Raw genomic sequence first — 19,777 nt, forward strand, 5'->3', positions numbered from 1 at the left:
TCAGACATTAGACAATAATAAATAAATGTTGTTATTCTTGTTGTAGCTCATATTTAACTCCGAAATACTTTATGTTTGTGTGTATGTTTTTATGTATGTATTGTAAATAAACTTTCATTTATCAGACGATACAGTGGCAAGAAAAAGTTTGTGAACATTTCAGAATTTTCTGGTTCTCTGCATTCATTTGTGATAAAACATGATCTGATCTTTATCTACATCAAGAGAATTAACAAATATGATGTGTCTAAAATAATAGCACAAAAAAAAAATAAAGCAACCAGATTAATAATAACAATAATAATAATATCGATGAAATAGATTTACTATAACATAACATAAACCAAATTAATATAAGGCACCAATGTTTTTACTTAGTTTTCAGAGCAAGTATCTAGATCTTCGTGGATCTGTGGATTAGGTTGATGGTTCCATTTTTACTCCATATGCAGTGTTGTGTGCTCTCTCCTAAAAAACACATAGCAGCACACCTCAAGTTTGTCAAAGAGACACTCCACAGTGCAACTGGGAAAAAGGTTTGTGGACTGATGAAACTGAAGTTTTATGGCTTGCAGCACTATGCATGTCGTAAAAAACATGAACTGCATACTACCATAAAAATCTCATCAACTCACAGCTTGACATCAGTACATTCACAAGTTTATATATGTATCCTACAGGATAATGTCAGGATGGCTGTCTGCTGACAAAAAGCTGGGTGGTGCAGTCACCTGTAGTAGTTGCCCAGTCAGAGCCCAGACCTCAACAGTGCAGAATTCCTCCTGGACATTGGGCAGATCTAATAGCTACACTACACAAAGTGTTTGCTCGAGGTTATTGCCGCTCAAGGTAGTTCAACCAGTCATTAAAAAAGCCTCTCACTTACTTTTCCTAACATCACTCATCATGTTAAATGGGTGTGTTCAATTTGTATTTTATTAGCTCAGAAATATTATGTTTGTTGATATAAACTGTATTTTATGTGTATGAGAATATTTATGTGTGTGGTGTTTGTGGCTGTCGTTTGTTGTCCTTTGTGTTTTAGGAGGATATGTTTTATTGCTTTTTGCTCATTAAGTTTTTGGGAATAAAAAGTTCTACCTGATGTAACAGGTTGTTGGCCTCAGTCATCTCCAGTTTGGATGTTGGCCACACCGCAACATTCTTCAGTGGTGGCGAAATGGTGACAATTAGATCAATCAAGCTTGTATTTAATGATTTATAGCTTGAGGGAAGAAAGAAATTAACAAAAGGAGCAAAGATCAGTAGCACTTTGGAATAACAGTCACTCGTCACAGATGAAAGGGTCTCGCCATGAACAGAAAAGAAAAACCAGAAAATCAGCAAAGAGCTGGAGACAGAGGACAGTGGGCCAGTAAAACGGAATATGTTCTGGTGGTCGCAGGAAACGTGGTCGGTCTGGGCAATGTGTGGAGGTTTCCTTATCTCTGCTACAAGAATGGTGGAGGTTAGTATTCACTTAATGAGTTGAATTATTTCAGATATAGAGAATTGAAAAATCAGCACATGTATTTATGTAATACTTTCTCTGTAGGTGCCTTTCTGTTGCCCTATGGTCTGTTGGCTCTGGTGTGTGGGATACCTCTGTTTCTGCTGGAGATTTCAGTTGGTCAGTACACACAGGAAGGATTCATCACTTGCTGGAGGAAAATCTGTCCACTGGCACAAGGTTGGTGAAGATAAAAAATGCAATTAGCAAGAAATGCTGTAAAAACTAAATTTTAAAAAAAGATAACCCTTAACAAATTTTCTTTCTTTGTTTTAGGAATTGGATATGCACATTTTGTGTTGAAGCTTTATGACTTCAGCTACATTGTTATCCAAGTGTGGGCTCTTTTCTACCTGGTGTTTTCATTCAGATCCCAGCTGCCGTGGGCCAGCTGTGACAACCCCTGGAACACAGGTAAGGTCTAGGTTACGGAGATTATTTTGAAATCTTGATAAAGGTTTAAGAAATTATGCTAGCCAAGTGATATTACCCTGATCTTCTGTCTTTAATTAAATCTTTTAACAATTTTCTATAAATTCAAACATGATTTGTTTTTGGGGAGATTCATAGAGCAAATGATTAACAGTATTAATCTGTGTACATAAGAGTAACTGTTCACATATTCTATTATGATGTTTATTCTCTAAACCAAATGTGAAGATGTATGTAGCCGACTGCCTTTACATAAACATTTTGACTAGTGGCAGTATTTCCTCACGTTTACCCGCATTTCCCTTGTGAAATCTTTATTTCCTAAACCAGCTAACTGTATGGGTCTTCAGATTATGAACTCGTCTTCACCAAATGTGACAAACACCACCTCTGCTGCAACCGAGTTCTGGGAGTGAGTCCAAATTCTTTTTCTTCTTATGGAGTTAGTTTTTTGTCAGACCACCAACTTTACACAAATTCAATACTAAATAACTGGAGTACCGTTATGCATTTTACATTAGTGGAAGAAACACTCGAGTTACTTACTTATTGTAAGGACAATATGATTTCCACAGAAGTGCTATGTTCTGAGTAAAAATCCTGTTTTCAAAATGTTTTAGAAGTATTCTTTATGCAGAATGCACAATTTCACACTGAATATTATATTACTGCAGCTTGTAACATGGAACCTATTCACTGTTTTCTCAGTTTCATTATGTGATAAACCTCATTTATTTCACTGCGTAATTGATGAGACACACAAGTGCATCATTGAAACATCAGAAAATGAAGATGCTTCATAAAGTTAAACAAATAGATGTTGACAGCATCAAAATTTGGACTGTTTTCACTGTGGATTTCATGTTAACCACCACCACTTCTAAAATAAACCGGCTAATAATCATGTTATTGTTGAAGGAGCCAAACATTAGATACCTTTTAGGTCAAGTCATATACATTTTTCAATCAACCAGAGACGACATTTTAAAACAGTGTGTCATACCTAAGAATGTGTGGGTTCAAGTTATTCAGTTATAGATGCAGTGGTATTGTGTGCACATGAGTACTGTAACAGTCTGTTGTATTTTAAGAACAATGTTAAGTTTAGTTAACAGCCATTAAGGAAGGTACCTGCAGCAATTAGTGGCCCATGGCCAGTGTTCACATTTACAGTTCCTCTAAATAGGATTTCTACATCCTTCCTGCAGGCCTACCCAAAAACTGTCTTTGTTTCCTGACTCTCCACCCTCCTCCTCCATTGGTTCTCATTTTACTGCTGGGTCTATTTAAGTAGCAGCATTGTTAAACATGTATTTTCCAGTAAAAACAGTCTGAACGTTGAGGCAGTAAGCTTCTTTCTGTTGACTAAAATATCTCCATTATCTGATGGTGTGATGACGCAGCTATGGCTTTATGAATATGTCACATTATGAAACTGTGGAAGTGCTATGTTGTTCAGATCATCACTGCTGCATTCTTGCAGTAGCCTAATATCTTAACGTTGTGATCACTTTTGTTAATGTCATCTTTGCATTGGATGAGCACATCTTTCAAATATCATCCCTACTCAATATAATCTGTATAGCATATTATTAGCTCACTGTCATTCAGTGTGTAGATAGTCTCTGTCTGTCATCAACTTAATTCTTCTGCTTGAGAAACTCTTAAGCCTCTTAAAAGTCTTGACTAAAGGAGCTCTTTTAAGATCTTTGTGAATGATTTTTAATCTTTACTGTCATCTAGTCCTAATTTAAGGGTAAATTCTTAGAAAAAACATAATAAGAATTGTAACTAGGAACAAATTTGCAGCTTAAGAAACTTTACAAATACAGCAGTATTTGGAGTCTAAGCAATAACAGCAGACCCTATTCTGACTGTGAAATATAAAATTCCTACTATTAAATATGAAACTTCCATATACTGGATGTTACCATTACCACGTTTTATGTGTATTGCATCTCTTAAATCTCTCCCCACCTCAGGCGGCGGGTGTTAGGCATGTCTGCAGGTATTGAGGAGCTGGGCAGTGTCAGGTGGGATCTGGCTTTGTGTCTTCTGGTCTGCTGGGTGTTCTGCTACTTCAGTATCTGGAAAAGTATCAAATCCTCTGGAAAAGTGAAAATAATTTATATTAATAGTCACAATTAAATATTTAGAAAAAATCCTTATTCATTTTAAAAAAAAGAATATTGCCAATTAATGGTGTTATTAAATAAACAATGTGCTGAAATAATCTTTTTATTTTTTTTCAAGGTAGCATACTTCACTGCTACTTTCCCCTATGTGATGCTCTTGATACTGCTGATCAGGGGACTGACGTTACCTGGAGCATTTGAAGGGATCTATTTCTACCTGTACCCAAACTTGAAAGGCCTGGCTAACCTCGAGGTAATTTATTATGACACCAGCCACAGGGAATCTATCTCCAACTGTTTATTTAGACATTAGCATTCATTCACATAATAAAAGTATTACCCAATGCAGTACCCATGAGAACTTAATTATACTTCCTGTGACATGATAGGTGTGGATAGAGGCCGGATCTCAAATATACTTCTCCTACAGTGTGTCTTTAGGCACTCTGATTGCGCTGGGTAGCTATAATAAGTACAACAACAACTGTTACAGGTAAAACACAACAGTATGCATGTGCAAAGCATAATGAAAAACTAAAGTACCAATATAAACAAACTATTGCAATGGCTGTTTGTGTCTCTGTGACCTCCAGGGACTGCTTCTGGCTCTGTCTGCTGAACAGTGCTACCAGTCTTGTTGCTGGATTTGTCGTCTTCTCTGTACTCGGCTTCATGGCTCAGAAACTGGGTGTGAGTGTGGACAATGTGGCCGAGTCAGGTATAACTCAGAATCCATTAAGTCCCGACACAAACATCCAGGAAATGTAAAGTTTCAGTATTAACTCTGGTGATTAATTCTAACACACAGGTCCAGGTTTGGCTTTCATTGCTTACCCACAAGCTACAGCTATGATGCCTCTGCCCCAGTTCTGGACTGTCTGCTTCTTCCTGATGCTCATTCTACTGAGTGTTGACACACATGTAAGAGATTTTGTTGCACTGCCTAAAAAATAAAAACCAGAGAATTATGGATGAAATATATAGTGACATGTTTGTTTGATTTTGTCCACAGTTTGTGGCGGTCGAGTGTTTTATCACCTCAGTAAGAGACATGTTTCCGAAACTGTTTTATAAACGTGGAAGACATGAGATCTTTGTCCTCCTCATCTGTGTGTTCTTCTTCCTTACACATTTGATTTTAGTCACTGAGGTGAACAAAAATATCTCCAGGAAAGCACATTTAAAGCAAACTGATGCTGTGAAATGTTTTTTAAAACCCTTTTTTTTTTCATAGGGAGGAATTTACATTTTCCAGCTCTTGGATTATTATGCCTGCACCAGAGCTTGTCATTATTTCATGAGTTTATCCATGTGTCTGGCTGTGGCCTGGAGTTTTGGTGAGTTAAGAAACTGCACGCAGCTAATTCATGAGTGTTTTCTGTCAGAAGCATAATGAATATAAATAATACCATTATCATATAGCTTTACTCTGCTACACAAACAAATCTTGACTTTCACACCAGTCCAATGTGCATGTCTGTGAATTTCTGTCAGGTGCTGACCACATGATTGACATCATTGAGAACATGGTAGGACAGAGACCATTTGTTTTCTTCAAACTGTGCTGGAAATACATCATTCCTCTGCTGTCAGTGGTGAGTCAGAAAAGTTAAACACCATGAATATTTATTTTATATTTTTATTATATTTTATATTTATTTATTTATATTATCTTTACTAAACTCTCATCACCTCCACAGATTTCTTTTATCTTGTACCTGGTTGATTACACACACCTCAGATTCAACAACTCTTACGTTTACCCTGACTGGGCGTACGTGCTGGGATGGACCATGACGTTCTCCTCTCTTGTTATGGTGCCACTGTGGGCAGCTGGACAGATGTTCTTGACCTCAGGAACCTTCAGACAGGTCAGTGTCCAAAGATCACTTTTATAACAGCCAACTGGCCTCTAAAGAGCTTTCAGTAATTAGCAGCTGGAATATGTCAGTCACTGACTGCTTTAGCTTTGTGTTGGCTACGACTGCAGCTCATCCAACCCATGATGCTACCACACCCAAACCTTTGGAGTGGTCTTAGTGAGATGGGTGCCCTACATGTATACTGTATCTGTGGGCAAGATGTGCTATGTGTTATAGTAATTAGTGTTTAAACTTACTCATCTTATTCCGTGTTATTGCTGTGTCCCAGCGTTTGTCTGCCCTCTGTCGTCCTGAAGACCCAGCCTGGCTGAAGAGAAAGATGGAAGAAGAGGAGACAACTGTCGTACTTCAATGACAAATTACTGCAAAGCTACTAAAGTAACAGCATTGTAATATATATATATATATATACAAGTGAAAAATTATATATATTTACATATATATATATACAAGTGAAAAATTGTATATATATATATATATGTATGTATATATATAAAATTTTTCACTTGTATCTTATTTCGGCTATCATTAAATAAACTTTTACAACGTGCTGTTTCTTGTATGAATCTCCTCATTGATTACTGTTTTTTTTTTTATCTAAGAGATTAGATAATAATAAATAAATGTTGTTATTCTTGTTGTAGTTTATATTTAACTACGAAATTCTTTATGTTTGTGTTAATGTTTTTATGTATGTATTGTAAAAAAACTTTCATTTAGTAGACTATACAGTGGCAAGAATTTTTTTTTTCTGGTTTTCTGCAAATATGATGTGTCTAAAATAATAGCACAAAAAATAATATATTGCAGCAATAATAATAATAATAATATCGATGAAAGAGACTGACTGTATTTCAAACCCTTGACCACTCAAAAACCTCCCAATACTATAACTATAGTTCTCTAAAATCAGTTAATCTTTGAATCCAAATGGTCGTTTCTACAAAATTAGCACAAACTGCCTCAAGGTGATGATGACATCCTACATTCATACGAATGTGATGTACATACCACATGTATGTGTACTCTGCATCGACAATAATGTCCCTTTAACATTTAACTATTTAAACAAGGATATTTACTTTTTGTTGACCTCTGGGGACCGCTTTTGGCTGTGTCTCCTGAACATTGGAACCAGTTTTGTTTCCGAATTTGTCCTCAGCAAACAAAAATCATCATTTAAAAACAATGTTTTCCAAATGAATATGTATTATTTTAATGTTTTCTGATCCTTCTCTAGGGAGGAATTAAAATATTCAATTAGGTTTTAATAGATCCATCAGAGACTGAGAATTGTTATGACTTTACCTACCTGCGGCAGGGAGTTGGAGATTGTTGGAGAAAAACTTTATGTTCTAATAATTCACTGAATTGGATTAGGTTATTATAGTTTTGGCTACTAAACTACATTAAAAGGTGTAATTTGTCCACAAATTTTCCAAAAATATGGTGTTTTAATGATGGTGGTGTAGAACACAGTCTAACATATCAAAATCTTCCATAGATGTGATGCCATCATGTTGACGTATGGTTGAGAAAAGTTGAAAGTTGAGAACAAGACACCTTTTTGTGCATGCAAATGCCGTTTGCTTTGTGAAACAAAATGCTGACTGTGTACTGGAATGACTAGTTTGGGAGTGAAGGACCTTGAGAGCGGGATGTACCTAAATTAAGAAAGGCAAGCAGTGGTGTACTTAGCACTACAGTCAAAGGATACTTGATTACGAGATGAACAGAGAAATAAGGAAAAGAGAAAATCCGAGAAGAGCTGGAGACAGAGGACAGTGGGCCAGTAAAACAGAATATATTCTGGTTGTTGCAGGAAATGTGGTCGGTCTGGGCAATGTGTGGAGATTTCCTTATCTCTGCTACAAGAATGGTGGAGGTGAATATTACAAACTTCAATTGGATATATTTTTTAAATTAAGGTTTCTGATTTAATTTGTCTTTTTTGGGGAATGAATGTCTGTGCTTTTACTTCAGGTGCCTTTCTGGTGCCATATAGTCTGTTTGCGCTTGTGTGTGGGATACCTCTGTTCCTACTGGAGACTTCAACTGGTCAGTACACCCAGGAAGGATTCATCACCTGCTGGAAAAAACTCTGTCCACTGGCAGAAGGTAAACTGTATTCCATCACTAAACACGAGCTAAAATTCACTTGGAACATTTTAAACTATGATTTTGTTTATTGTTATTACAGGAATTGGTTATGGATATTTCATTATGAAACTTTACGACTTCAGCTACATTTTAGTCCAAGTGTGGGCTCTCTTCTACCTGGTGTTCTCATTCAGATCCCAGCTGCCCTGGGCCAGCTGTGACAACACCTGGAACACAGGTAACAACAGCTTTTACTAGAGATTAACTCTGCAGAGATGTTCCCCTGCAGTGTGTTCAGCTATCATCTATACAAGATTGTGGTTTCTTACAGACAAACTCTCACATTAACTATTATAATGAGATCAATGTTTCTATAAAATGTTTCTGGTTTGTTCCTGTACACAGCTAACTGTGTTGGTCTTCAGATGTTAAATTCATCAAATCTGACAGCAAATCAGACCAACACCACCTCTGCAGCCACTGAATTCTGGGAGTGAGTCTGACTAATTATTAAATGTGGATACTGTATCTATAGCTCAGTTCTTCTGTAATAGGAATGAATCTGCAAGGTTACTTTTTTCTCTATATCACGGAGGATTATTGAGAAATGTGTAGTGCTATGTCAAAAATACTTCTTTTTGCCTTAAAAAATTCAGAACTTATTTTAAATTTAGAATTTGAAAATTCAGATAAAGACACCTCAGTACTCTTTTACAGTGGCACATAATGTTGCATGCTATTGCCAGCTTGTTGTTTACTGCAGTCTAAGTGTGGTGTTCTTCGAAGCTTTTGCCTATATTGGACAGCTGAGTCCCTTTTTTCCTTTTCGTTATGACAGAATCAAAATTCTCCAGGGTGACTACATTTTTAGTATGTATAATGAGTAATCTCTGACGTACTACTCAAATCTGGATGATGTTGCTATTGTTTTTTTTTTTTTTTGTGAAATTTCTCGTCATATCAGGCGGCGGGTGTTGGGAATGTCACGAGGAATTGAGGAGCTGGGAAGTGTCCGGTGGGATCTGGCTTTGTGTCTTCTGGTCTGCTGGGTGTTCTGCTACTTCAGTATCTGGAAAGGTGTCAGATCCTCTGGGAAGGTCAGTGGGAATATTTTAGGAATTAACATTTTTTTAAATTATAAGTCAAATTTAAATGTTTTTGTTGTTTATTTTTTAGGTAGCATATTTCACCGCCACGTTTCCCTATGTGATGCTCCTGATACTGCTCATTAGGGGCTTGACTCTACCTGGAGCAGGGGAAGGAATCTACTTTTACCTGTATCCAGATCTAAACCACCTGGCTAACCTGGAGGTGACCACTTTTTAATTTGTCTCATGCAATTAGTGAGTGACGTCACTGTGTAAGTGGAAACTTGGACTTTCTTTCTGACTCCATGAGAAAGAAAGCAAGATGCATCCACAAACATTTGTCCAGATGACAATCCAGTCAGTATTTGTTTACTGTGGACCCACTGACTAAGTTTCTGTGTTTCTGACATTACAGGTGTGGATAGAAGCTGGATCTCAAATATTCTTCTCCTATAGCCTGACTATAGGGACTCTTAATGTTCTGGGCAGCTACAATGACTACAACAATAACTGTTACAAGTCAGTATAAATTAATACAGATGCCATGTACCAATAGATTTGCCATGCTTCATTTCAAAACCCCTATATCTGTCTTACCTGGAACTGTAGGGACTGCTTCTGGTTCTGTCTGCTGAACAGTGCTACCAGTTTTGTTGCTGGATTTGTCGTCTTCTCTGTACTTGGATTCATGGCTCAGAAACAGGGTGTGAGTGTGGACAATGTGGCCGAGTCAGGTATAACTCAGAATCCACTGAGTCCCGACACAAACATCCAGGAAATGTAAAGTTTCAGTATTAACTCTGGTGGTTAATTCTATCACACAGGTCCAGGTTTGGCTTTCATTGCTTACCCACAAGCTACAGCTATGATGCCTCTGCCACAGTTGTGGACTGTCTGCTTCTTCCTGATGCTCATTCTGCTGTGTGTTGACACACATGTAAGATAACTGTCCTAACAATTAATTAGGCACACATAAACATACACAAAGAAATCTGACTGTTTGCTTGTATTTTTTTATCCCCAGTTTGTGACAGTAGAGAGCGTTGTCACTTCTGTGAGTGACTTGTTTCCGAAACTGTTTCATGCACCAAGGAGGCACGAGATCTTTGTCCTTGTCATCTGTTCATCCTTCTTCTTCATACATCTGATTCTGGTCACTGAGGTAACGTGATATTGACATAAAAACATGGATGAAGGCGAGGGTCAATAGACCCTCTTGTCCTTGGACAGGGTCTTGTCCTTGGACAAGAGACAGAAACCCTGTAGTATCGCAGAAATGTGCTGTCTGGCAGCTGTCCAGTTCAAGTTTACCAAATGGATCAATAAAGTCTATGATAACAATTACAATTTTGGTCTACATTTCTTCTAATGGCTGGTATTAATTCATTGTTTCTTTCTGTTTAGGGAGGAATCTACGTATTCCAGCTTATTGATTATTATGCTTGCACCAGAGCCTGCCAGGACTTCATGACGGTGTGTCAGTGTTTGGCAATAGGCTGGATGTTTGGTAAGAAAAATTCAATTAACAATTAACTAAATTATAATTTTTTGTTGATTTGTTTTGCCTATAAATAGAAATAGTACCCTGATAGACAACCATATAGGTGCACCGCATAGGTGCATCTCATCTCTTTTTTGGGATTGTGTGCTGAACAAGAAATATACAGTGGTGTGTCATCTGCGTAACTGTTGTAACCGACTAGGTGCAAAATTCACTTTATGACCTAGAACTTGCTAATGTTAGCTCACTTTTGATACTGTAATATTACTGTAACTCAGTAAAACATGTCAAACAACAGCACTGGAAGAGTTTATGTTATAAACATGGTCAGGCAAATTCCAAATACAAAAACTCCTCTATACAAAATATGTATATATGGGACATGGCCAAGAATGCTTCCTTCATGCACTACATAATCACTATGATGTGTTTAAAGGGTGTTGTTCCAAGTATAATCAGTGTACACCTATACATTTACAACATCTAGTGGCACAAATCAGACATAATTGACATAATTTGAAAATATGCGCTATATTAAACAGATGATTTGATAGGTTTGGTCTAATTAACTGAAATCAAAGCAGATGTTTTCAACTGCTAAATTAAGTACCATCCTATGTTTGTGTCAATAATAGTACTTTTAGGAATATTTCAAATAAATTTATATGATGTGTAAATGATTACATGAGGAATCTGAACTTCCATCAGGTACTGACCGTTTATTTAACATCATTGAGGATATGACAAGTCACAGACCGTCGGTTTTCTTCAAACTGTGCTGGAAATACCTCATTCCTCTGCTGACCATGGTAAGACAAAAGAGATTTTATATATTTTAACCTTACTTTCTTTAACTTGAGCTTTTCTTCACTTTATGCATTCAGAATTGTCTTTCGTTTTCTATGCAGTACAGCTGAATTTGGTTGATTTGCATTTTAATTTTACTTAGTCGTGTGGTTTTTAGCTGGAAACCTCCACCAAAACTCCCTACAGTGACACTGAATCTTAATCAAGCTACAGTTGCACTACATCCAATGGATGTGATGTATTTGGCACCAGTACTATATCTTTGTATTACCTATTTATGACCTTGTATTTGTATTTCTAATTACAGATTTCCTTTGTCCTCTACCTGGTTGATTACAAACACCTCAGGATTAATGACTGGTACATTTACCCTGACTGGGCGTATACTTTAGGATGGACCATGACACTGTCCTCTGTGCTCATGGTGCCACTGTGGGCAGCTGGACGGTTGTGTTTGACATCGGGAAGCTTGAGAGAGGTCAGAGTTCAAAAAATACTTTATAATGTAAACACTTAAAGCAGCAGATAATGTAGGTGTAGTAACAGTTTTGTTAAAAAATCAATAGGAATGAATACAACAAATATCCCTATCCATTTTGAAACAATGGTAGTTTTTGACTATCAATCCATATTTTGAGTGGGATCTAATAGGGAGCCATGGCTGGTTTAATGAATCAGTCTTGGTAGTAATAAGACAAAAACTGTGAAAAAAGAAGTACAGTCCCTTGGTTTTCTTCATCCGGTACATTACAGTATTGTGATGATATTCTGTGTTTTCAGCGTTTGACCATCCTTTGCCAGCCAGCTAAAAATCCAGTCTGGCAAACGGAAAATGGAAAACTGGGAGAGGAGGGGGCAACTGCGGAACTGGACCTGCATCTCACAACTTGACATGTGATGTCCCATTAACCTTTCCCACCAGGCATATAAACATCTTGTAATCAGTGATAATATTTGTTTACATGACAGAGTATGAGTTACCTGTCAATGTGGGAATAAAAAGTCATCAGCATTATTACACACTGTAAAATAAACTAATGTAGGAATCCTGATGCAGGTGAAAAATGACATTTATATAATTAAAATATTTTGTCTTTTTTTTTTTTTAAGTCTGAATTTCCTCTGAATCAACAGTCTAACAATAGTCTTTATATCTTTAGTTTACTCTTCATCAGATTCATGTACTGCACCAAGATATTCTTGTGGTGTTCAGAAATTTGAAAAGCGTCAGGCTATTCTGCAAACATGCATCTTCCCAAACACCTTCTGCTACAGGAGCTGCACTGTACCTCACCAGGACTTCAGGTGATGGGATGCACTTGTAAGAATGCACAGCCCCAACAGGATGCACGACCTGAAGCAAAACGAAGACAAGTGCAAGTTCAATGACAAACTATGTAAAACAAAAGTGGTATAATAAGTGTTTGGTCAACATAAAGTCAACACAGCATTGTAAGCATGTTGATTGAAGTGCCAGGTAATTTTAAACACAGCAACAAAGCAATTCTAGATAAACAAAAGCCTTGTTGCACTGTGCTGTTCTGACTGCTCACATTTACTGACAAAAAGTTAAGTGCAGGTGAATTTCTCACTGACTAAACAACTCAAATTATTTATGTGCTGAACATGCATTTTTGGACAATGAGACATGCACAAATCCTTTTTACACATTTGGGAATTTGATTGTATTAGTAAACCACCTAATACCCATTTTTAGACAATGTTAGAAATGTATCTTCATGGAATTGGGGCTCAAACGTCTATTTTGATAACTGAGTGATGGTTTTTATTCTACAGTGTATATTTGTTGCTTTTAAGGCCTTTTCATAAGAGATCTGTTTAATAAAACCAAAAGCATTTACGTATATTGAATATTTGGCAGTTAATCAGTGTCACATATATAACTCACATCCCAGGGAGACACTAGTCTTGTAAAAGTCTTTTTGTAAAAGGAATCATATGTAGTACAAACAACACAAATGTGACTCAATAAGAAAACTAACATCTTGCATTATGTATTATCATTAAGCCAATAAGCTAGTTTTTAGCACATCATTGGAAATGTTTGTCATTTGACTAGTATACTAAGTGGGTCATACATTTATTGTTGATTTATATATCTCTTCGTTTGTATGTTTCAGTTTTACAGTGTTTTCATTTGGGAAGCAAATAAACAGCCTGAACAAGCAACTCTTGACTCTCATTTGTGAAACTGTTCATCTATCTGCCAAACTGGACACCATCATCCATGGAGGGCGGAACACGCAGAATAAAAGAAAGTGAACAAACAAACAAACAAACAAACAAACAAACAAACAAACAAACAAACAAACAAACAAACAAACAAACAACACTTGAATCCATTTTCTTAAAATCAACATTTCCTGCAGTTACTTCTATTTCAAAAAGTTAAAATTCTACTTTCGATCAATTTTGATAGTTGATCTTTTTAGGGGGGCTGAAATGACTGACAGGGGGGCTAAAGCTAAACAGGGTGTAGAACCGCCCCCTGCTCATAAGATCCTGACAGATAAGAGATTTTAGAGCTCATATGTTCTTACAGAGTCTTGTTTCTTATGGAAACTTGCCAAACAGGACTTTTTTTTTTGCCCAGTATCTTCTATTTCTCCAGACTCTGTTTCAGGAGTTCTAATTTTAACAGCAAAAGTTCATGGATTATAAAACAAACCTATTATTTATTAACTTTGCTCACAAACCTCATTGCTGATTGACACATTATTTGGTGTCTGGTGCTCTGTCTCTCACAGTAGTGGAATCCTCAAATTACAATTAAGGTATTTGATTGAGAAATGAACAGAGAAATAAGGAAAAGAGAATATCAGAGAAGAGCTGGAGACAGAGGACAGTGGGCCAGTAAAACAGAATATATTCTGGTTGTTGCAGGAAATGTGGTCGGTCTGGGCAATGTGTGGAGATTTCCTTATCTCTGCTACAAGAATGGTGGAGGTGAATATTACAAACTTCAATTGGATATACTTTTGTTTATTTTTTTTTTTGGGAATGAATGTCTGTGCTTTTACTTCAGGTGCCTTTCTGGTGCCATATGGTCTGTTTGTGCTTGTGTTTGGGATACCTCTGTTCCTACTGGAGACTTCAACTGGTCAGTACACCCAGGAAGGATTCATCACCTGCTGGAAAAAACTCTGTCCACTGGCAGAATGTGAACTATGTTCCATCACTAGACAATGAGCTAAAATTCACTTGGAACATTTTAAACTATGATTTTGTTTATTGTTATTACAGGAATTGGTTATGGATATTTCATTATGAAACTTTACGACTTCAGCTACATTTTAGTCCAAGTGTGGGCTCTCTTCTACCTGGTGTTCTCATTCAGATCCCAGCTGACCTGGGCCAGCTGTGACAACACCTGGAACACAGGTAACAACAGCTTTTACAAGAGATTAATTCTGCAGAGATGTTCCCCTGCAGTGTGTTCAGTTATCATCTATACAAGATTGTGGTTTCTGCACAGAGGAGATACACTCCACTAACTGTACCTATTATACATATACACATAGTATTTTACTAATGTATATACTGCAAATACAGTGTATGATTGATTCCAGAATACTGAATAAAGCTGGCTTTAAAAATTTAATTGGTATCTGTAGATATCATGATGTATTTTAAATATCTTTCTGTCTATAATTATTGTAGTATTACTGTATTATATCTCACATTAACTATTATACATTTCTTGTTTCCATACACAGCTAACTGTGTTGGTCTTCACATGTTAAATTCATCAAATCTGACAGTAAATCAGACCAACACCACCTCTGCAGCCACTGAATTCTGGGAGTGAGTCTGACTAATTATTAAATGTGCATATTGTATCAATACCTCACCCTTTTAGTAATAGGAATGAATGTGAACTTTTACCTTTTTCCAGTGGCTCTTAAAATTCAACTCTATAACTTAAGAAAACACATGCAAACAGATCGTGCATGAGCTAATGATTAAAACATCTCCATCAGTTTGACAACTGGTTGGGATGAAACTTTATAAACTGCAGGGATGTTTTATTTTTATAGCTGCAGGATTAGAGGCCAAGAGTGACTAAACTGTGACATTGTTTTGTTAACATAAAACAGTTCAAATCTGGATGATGTTGCTATTGTTTTTTTTTTTTTCTTTTGTGAAATTTCTCGTCGTATCAGGCGGCGGGTGTTGGGAATGTCACGAGGAATTGAGGAGCTGGGAAGTGTCCGGTGGGATCTGGCTTTGTGTCTTCTGGTCTGCTGGGTGTTCTGCTACTTCAGTATCTGGAAAGGTGTCAGATCCTCTGGGAAGGTCAGTGGGTATATTTTAGGAATTAACTTTTTTAAAATTATAAGTCAAATTTAAATGTTTTTGTTGTTTATTTTTTAGGTAGCGTACTTCACCGCCACGTTTCCCTATGTGATGCTCCTGATACTGCTCATTAGGGGCTTGACTCTACCTGGAGCATGGAAAGGAATCTACTTTTACCTGTATCCAGATCTAAACCACCTGGCTAACCTGGAGGTGACCACTTTTTAATTTGTCTCATGCAATTAGTGAGTGAGCTCACTGTGTACTTGGACTTTCTTTCTGACTCAATGAGAAAGAAAGCAAGATGCATCCACAAACATTTGTCCAGATGACAATCCAGTCAGTATTTGTTTACTGTGGACCCACTGACTAAGTTTCTGTGTTTCTGACATTACAGGTGTGGATAGAAGCTGGATCTCAAATATTCTTCTCCTATAGCCTGACTATAGGGACTCTTAATGTTCTGGGCAGCTACAATGACTACAACAATAACTGTTACAAGTCAGTATAAATTAATACAGATGCCATGTACCAATAGATTTGCCATGCTTCATTTCAAAACCCCTATATCTGTCTTACCTGGAACTGTAGGGACTGCTTCTGGCTCTGTCTGCTGAACAGTGCTACCAGTTTTGTTGCTGGATTTGTCGTCTTCTCTGTACTTGGATTCATGGCTCAGAAACAGGGTGTGAGTGTGGACAACGTGGCCGAGTCAGGTATAACTCAGAATCCATTAAGTCCCAACACAAACATCCAGGAAATGTAAAATTTCAGTATTAACTCTGGTGGTTAATTCTAACACACAGGTCCAGGTTTGGCTTTCATTGCTTACCCACAAGCTACAGCTATGATGCCTCTGCCACAGTTGTGGACCGTCTGCTTCTTCCTGATGCTCATTCTGCTAAGTGTTGACACACATGTAAGATAACTGTCCTAACAATTAATTAGGCACACATAAAGATACACAAAGAAATCTGACTGCTTGTTTCTTTTTATCCCCAGTTTGTGACAGTAGAGAGCGTTGTCACTTCTGTGAGTGACTTGTTTCCGAAACTGTTTCATGCACCAAGGAGGCACGAGATCTTTGTCCTTGTCATCTGTTCGTTCTTCTTCTTCATACATCTGATTCTGGTCACTGAGGTAAAGAGATATTGAAATAAAAACATGTTAAACTTAAATTGTTCTTCAAATTAATGACTATTACTTAGTTGTTATCTCTGTGCACTCTAGGGAGGAATCTACGTATTCCAGCTTATTGATTATTACGGTTGCACTAGAGCCTGCCAGGACTTTATGACGGTGTGTCAGTGTCTGGCAATAGGCTGGATGTTTGGTAAGAACTTCTAACTTTTTGGTGGTGAAAAAAAAATCCCTGACAGATGATCAAACATTAATTGCATCTTATTGGGTACAAAGAAGCACCAGTACAGAGTAGTGTCATCTGCGTAACTGTGATAACTGACTAAGGAAAAGATTGCAGTATTCTGCAGTATTGTTCAACTGATTGTAATTGAACAATCTAAACTTCCATCAGGTACTGACCACCTTTTTAACATAATTGAGGACATGACAAGTCACAGACCATCAGTTTTCTTCAAACTGTGCTGGAAATACATAATTCCTCTGCTGACCATGGTAAGACAGAAAAGACTTAATATGAATTAATTTATGTTTAGCCCATCTCACTAACACTACACCCTGTTTACCACCATAACTCCATATAGTATATCAAATAGAAAGTTCGAGTTGTAAAGCTATAAAATCTAACCACATCTTATCTACATGTGGCAAGAAAAACTATGTGAATTTTTTGGAATTCCATGGTTTTCTGCATTTATTTGTCATAAAATGCGATCTGATCAAGATGTGTCTGAGGTAATAACACTCTCTTTGTTGAGGAAAAACTGTAAAAACCTCAAATTGCGAGTGTAAAAAGTATGTGTCATGCCATGCCTTACCAAAAGGAGCTTTCAGAGAATCTAAGATCAAGATAACCCAAAGAGCACAATGAACACTTAATGAGGTAAAGAAACAACCACGAGTGCCAAAGGGGGGAGGTTCACGTAGTTTTTTCTTGCCCCTGTATTTAGCTCCTTTACTACTGACCTATTGTAACCTTTTTTAATGTCACACAGTTTTTCTTATTTTATTTATGTATTTTTGATATGTATTGTCAATGTTCACAGATTTCCTTTGTCCTGTACCTGGTTGATTACAAACACCTCAGGATTAATGACTGGTACGTTTACCCTGACTGGGCGTATACTTTAGGATGGACCATGACACTGTCGTCCGTGCTCGTTGTGCCACTGTGGGCAGCTGGACAGTTGTGTTTGACATCAGGAACCTTCACAGAGGTCAGTGTTTAAGACAGACTTCTTACTCTAATGAAGAAAATGCTGTAACTCTGCCTTATGTGAGAAAGAAAAGTAGATGTGACACACAGTAGATACACTGCCCATCCAAAAAACAAAAAAAAAAAACAGTCACCACCTGGATTTAACTAAGCAAATAGGAAGGAGCCTCCCATTGGATAATTACTGCATGGATGATTATTTTTTTCAGCTGGTACCAAGTTAACCTAAAATGTCCCCAAGAGCTAAGAATCAGGAAATGGATTGGTTGTATTTCAAACCCTTGTTTACTCAAACACATCCTGATACTATAACAATAATGATCTAAGATGAGTTAATTGAGTCCAAGTGGTTGTTTGTTTTAATTTTGTAGAAACTGCCTCAAGGTGATGATGACATCTTACATTCATGAGAATGTGATGTACCTACCATGTGTACATATACTCTACGTTGACAATAGTGTCCCTTATTTAAACAAGGATATTTACTTTTTGTTGACCTCTGGGGACCGCTTTTGGCTGTGTCTCCTGAGTATTGGAACCAGTTTTGTTTCCGAATTTGTCCTCAGCAAACAAAAATTAATCATTTAAAAACAATATTTCTATATCAATATCTAACCCTATATATTATTTTAATGTTTTCTGTTCCTTCTCTAGGGAGGCATTAAAATATTCAATTAGACTTTTATGGCTCCATCAGAGACTGAGGATTGTATGACTTTTTCGATTGTATAATAAATGTCAGGATTCATTGGGTTCAAATTGTGAAAGAGTGGTTCAGGGTGCATGGCACACATTTCACACATGGATTGTTCCACCAGAGTCCAGACCTTAACCCCATTAAGAATCTTTGGCATGTACTGGAGACTTTGTGCAATGGTCCGAATCTCCCATCATCATTACAAGATCTTGGTGAAAAATTAATGCAACTCTGGACGAGAATAAATATTGTGAGATTGCATAAGCTTAATGAAACGATGTCACAGTGAATGTGTAGTAATCAAAGCTACATATATATTAGTGTGACTTTTATTTTGGCCAGGCAGTGTAGGTTAAGCCGTGTGTGAGATCAAGCATGATTTCCAGCACAAATGATCAAACATAAATTTTATTTATATTGCTAAAATATAAAATATCAGATATCATGCAACTCTCATCTGCAGCGGGGATCCATGACTGGTGTCAATATCCAGTATTTTTAGCTGTCATAATTATTAAAGTGTTGTAGAAAACTTCTCACCTTGTTTTTCTATAGCGCTTGAGGATCCTTTGTCATCCAGCTGAAGAACCAGCCTGGCAGAAGGAAAATGGAAAACTGACCGAGGAAGAAACTGTTGAATCAATGACAACTCTCTGAATAAAAAAAAGACTTTCTGTAAATAAATGTAGTGAGGATACCCTTCTCTTCAGATTGGGTTGGACCTGCAAATCATTTATTTTAGGTAAAAACGAGTGGGTAAAGTTAAATAAAAATTAGTGTTATGTTGATATTCAGAAGAATAAATTAAAATCATTCACAGCCTTGGAGAATACTCAATATTAAAATGTGTTTTCCATAATTAGCAGAGTTAAGACCTAAACTGTATAAAATATATATAAAAATATGGAGGATATGAAGAATTTAACAGTTGAGTATTCTTGTTGAATATGA

The 19,777-nt window shown here is 36.9% G+C and overlaps 3 protein-coding genes across 3 annotated transcripts; all 3 read left to right on the top strand.

Moving 5' to 3' along the window:
• Positions 1–1,314: 1,314 nt before the first annotated feature.
• On the top strand, positions 1,315–6,315 carry LOC113171915 (sodium- and chloride-dependent betaine transporter-like). The gene is made up of 14 exons (XM_026374651.1): positions 1,315–1,468; positions 1,556–1,690; positions 1,787–1,924; positions 2,273–2,354; positions 3,925–4,057; positions 4,196–4,330; positions 4,467–4,570; positions 4,671–4,795; positions 4,886–4,998; positions 5,090–5,227; positions 5,312–5,414; positions 5,572–5,672; positions 5,778–5,948; positions 6,229–6,315. Exons 1-14 carry the CDS (start codon positions 1,315–1,317, stop codon positions 6,313–6,315), a joined length of 1,719 nt encoding a protein of 572 aa, XP_026230436.1.
• A 1,373-nt stretch (positions 6,316–7,688) lies between these two features.
• Positions 7,689–12,347, top strand: LOC113171913 (sodium- and chloride-dependent GABA transporter 3-like). Its single transcript, XM_026374650.1, has 14 exons — positions 7,689–7,845; positions 7,944–8,078; positions 8,161–8,298; positions 8,466–8,553; positions 9,025–9,157; positions 9,237–9,371; positions 9,564–9,667; positions 9,758–9,882; positions 9,973–10,085; positions 10,173–10,310; positions 10,553–10,655; positions 11,358–11,458; positions 11,764–11,934; positions 12,237–12,347. The coding sequence occupies exons 1-14, from the start codon at positions 7,689–7,691 to the stop codon at positions 12,345–12,347; spliced, it is 1,752 nt and encodes a 583-aa protein (XP_026230435.1).
• A 1,919-nt stretch (positions 12,348–14,266) lies between these two features.
• On the top strand, positions 14,267–19,572 carry LOC113171807 (sodium- and chloride-dependent GABA transporter 3-like). The gene is made up of 14 exons (XM_026374532.1): positions 14,267–14,423; positions 14,503–14,635; positions 14,719–14,858; positions 15,194–15,281; positions 15,641–15,773; positions 15,852–15,986; positions 16,171–16,274; positions 16,365–16,489; positions 16,580–16,692; positions 16,776–16,913; positions 17,004–17,106; positions 17,308–17,408; positions 17,960–18,130; positions 19,382–19,572. The coding sequence occupies exons 1-14, from the start codon at positions 14,267–14,269 to the stop codon at positions 19,481–19,483; spliced, it is 1,743 nt and encodes a 580-aa protein (XP_026230317.1). The 3' UTR covers positions 19,484–19,572.
• Positions 19,573–19,777: the final 205 nt, after the last annotated feature.

Source organism: Anabas testudineus, chromosome 17, assembly GCF_900324465.2.
Source record: "Anabas testudineus chromosome 17, fAnaTes1.2, whole genome shotgun sequence".
Taxonomy (NCBI): Eukaryota; Metazoa; Chordata; class Actinopteri; order Anabantiformes; family Anabantidae; genus Anabas; species Anabas testudineus.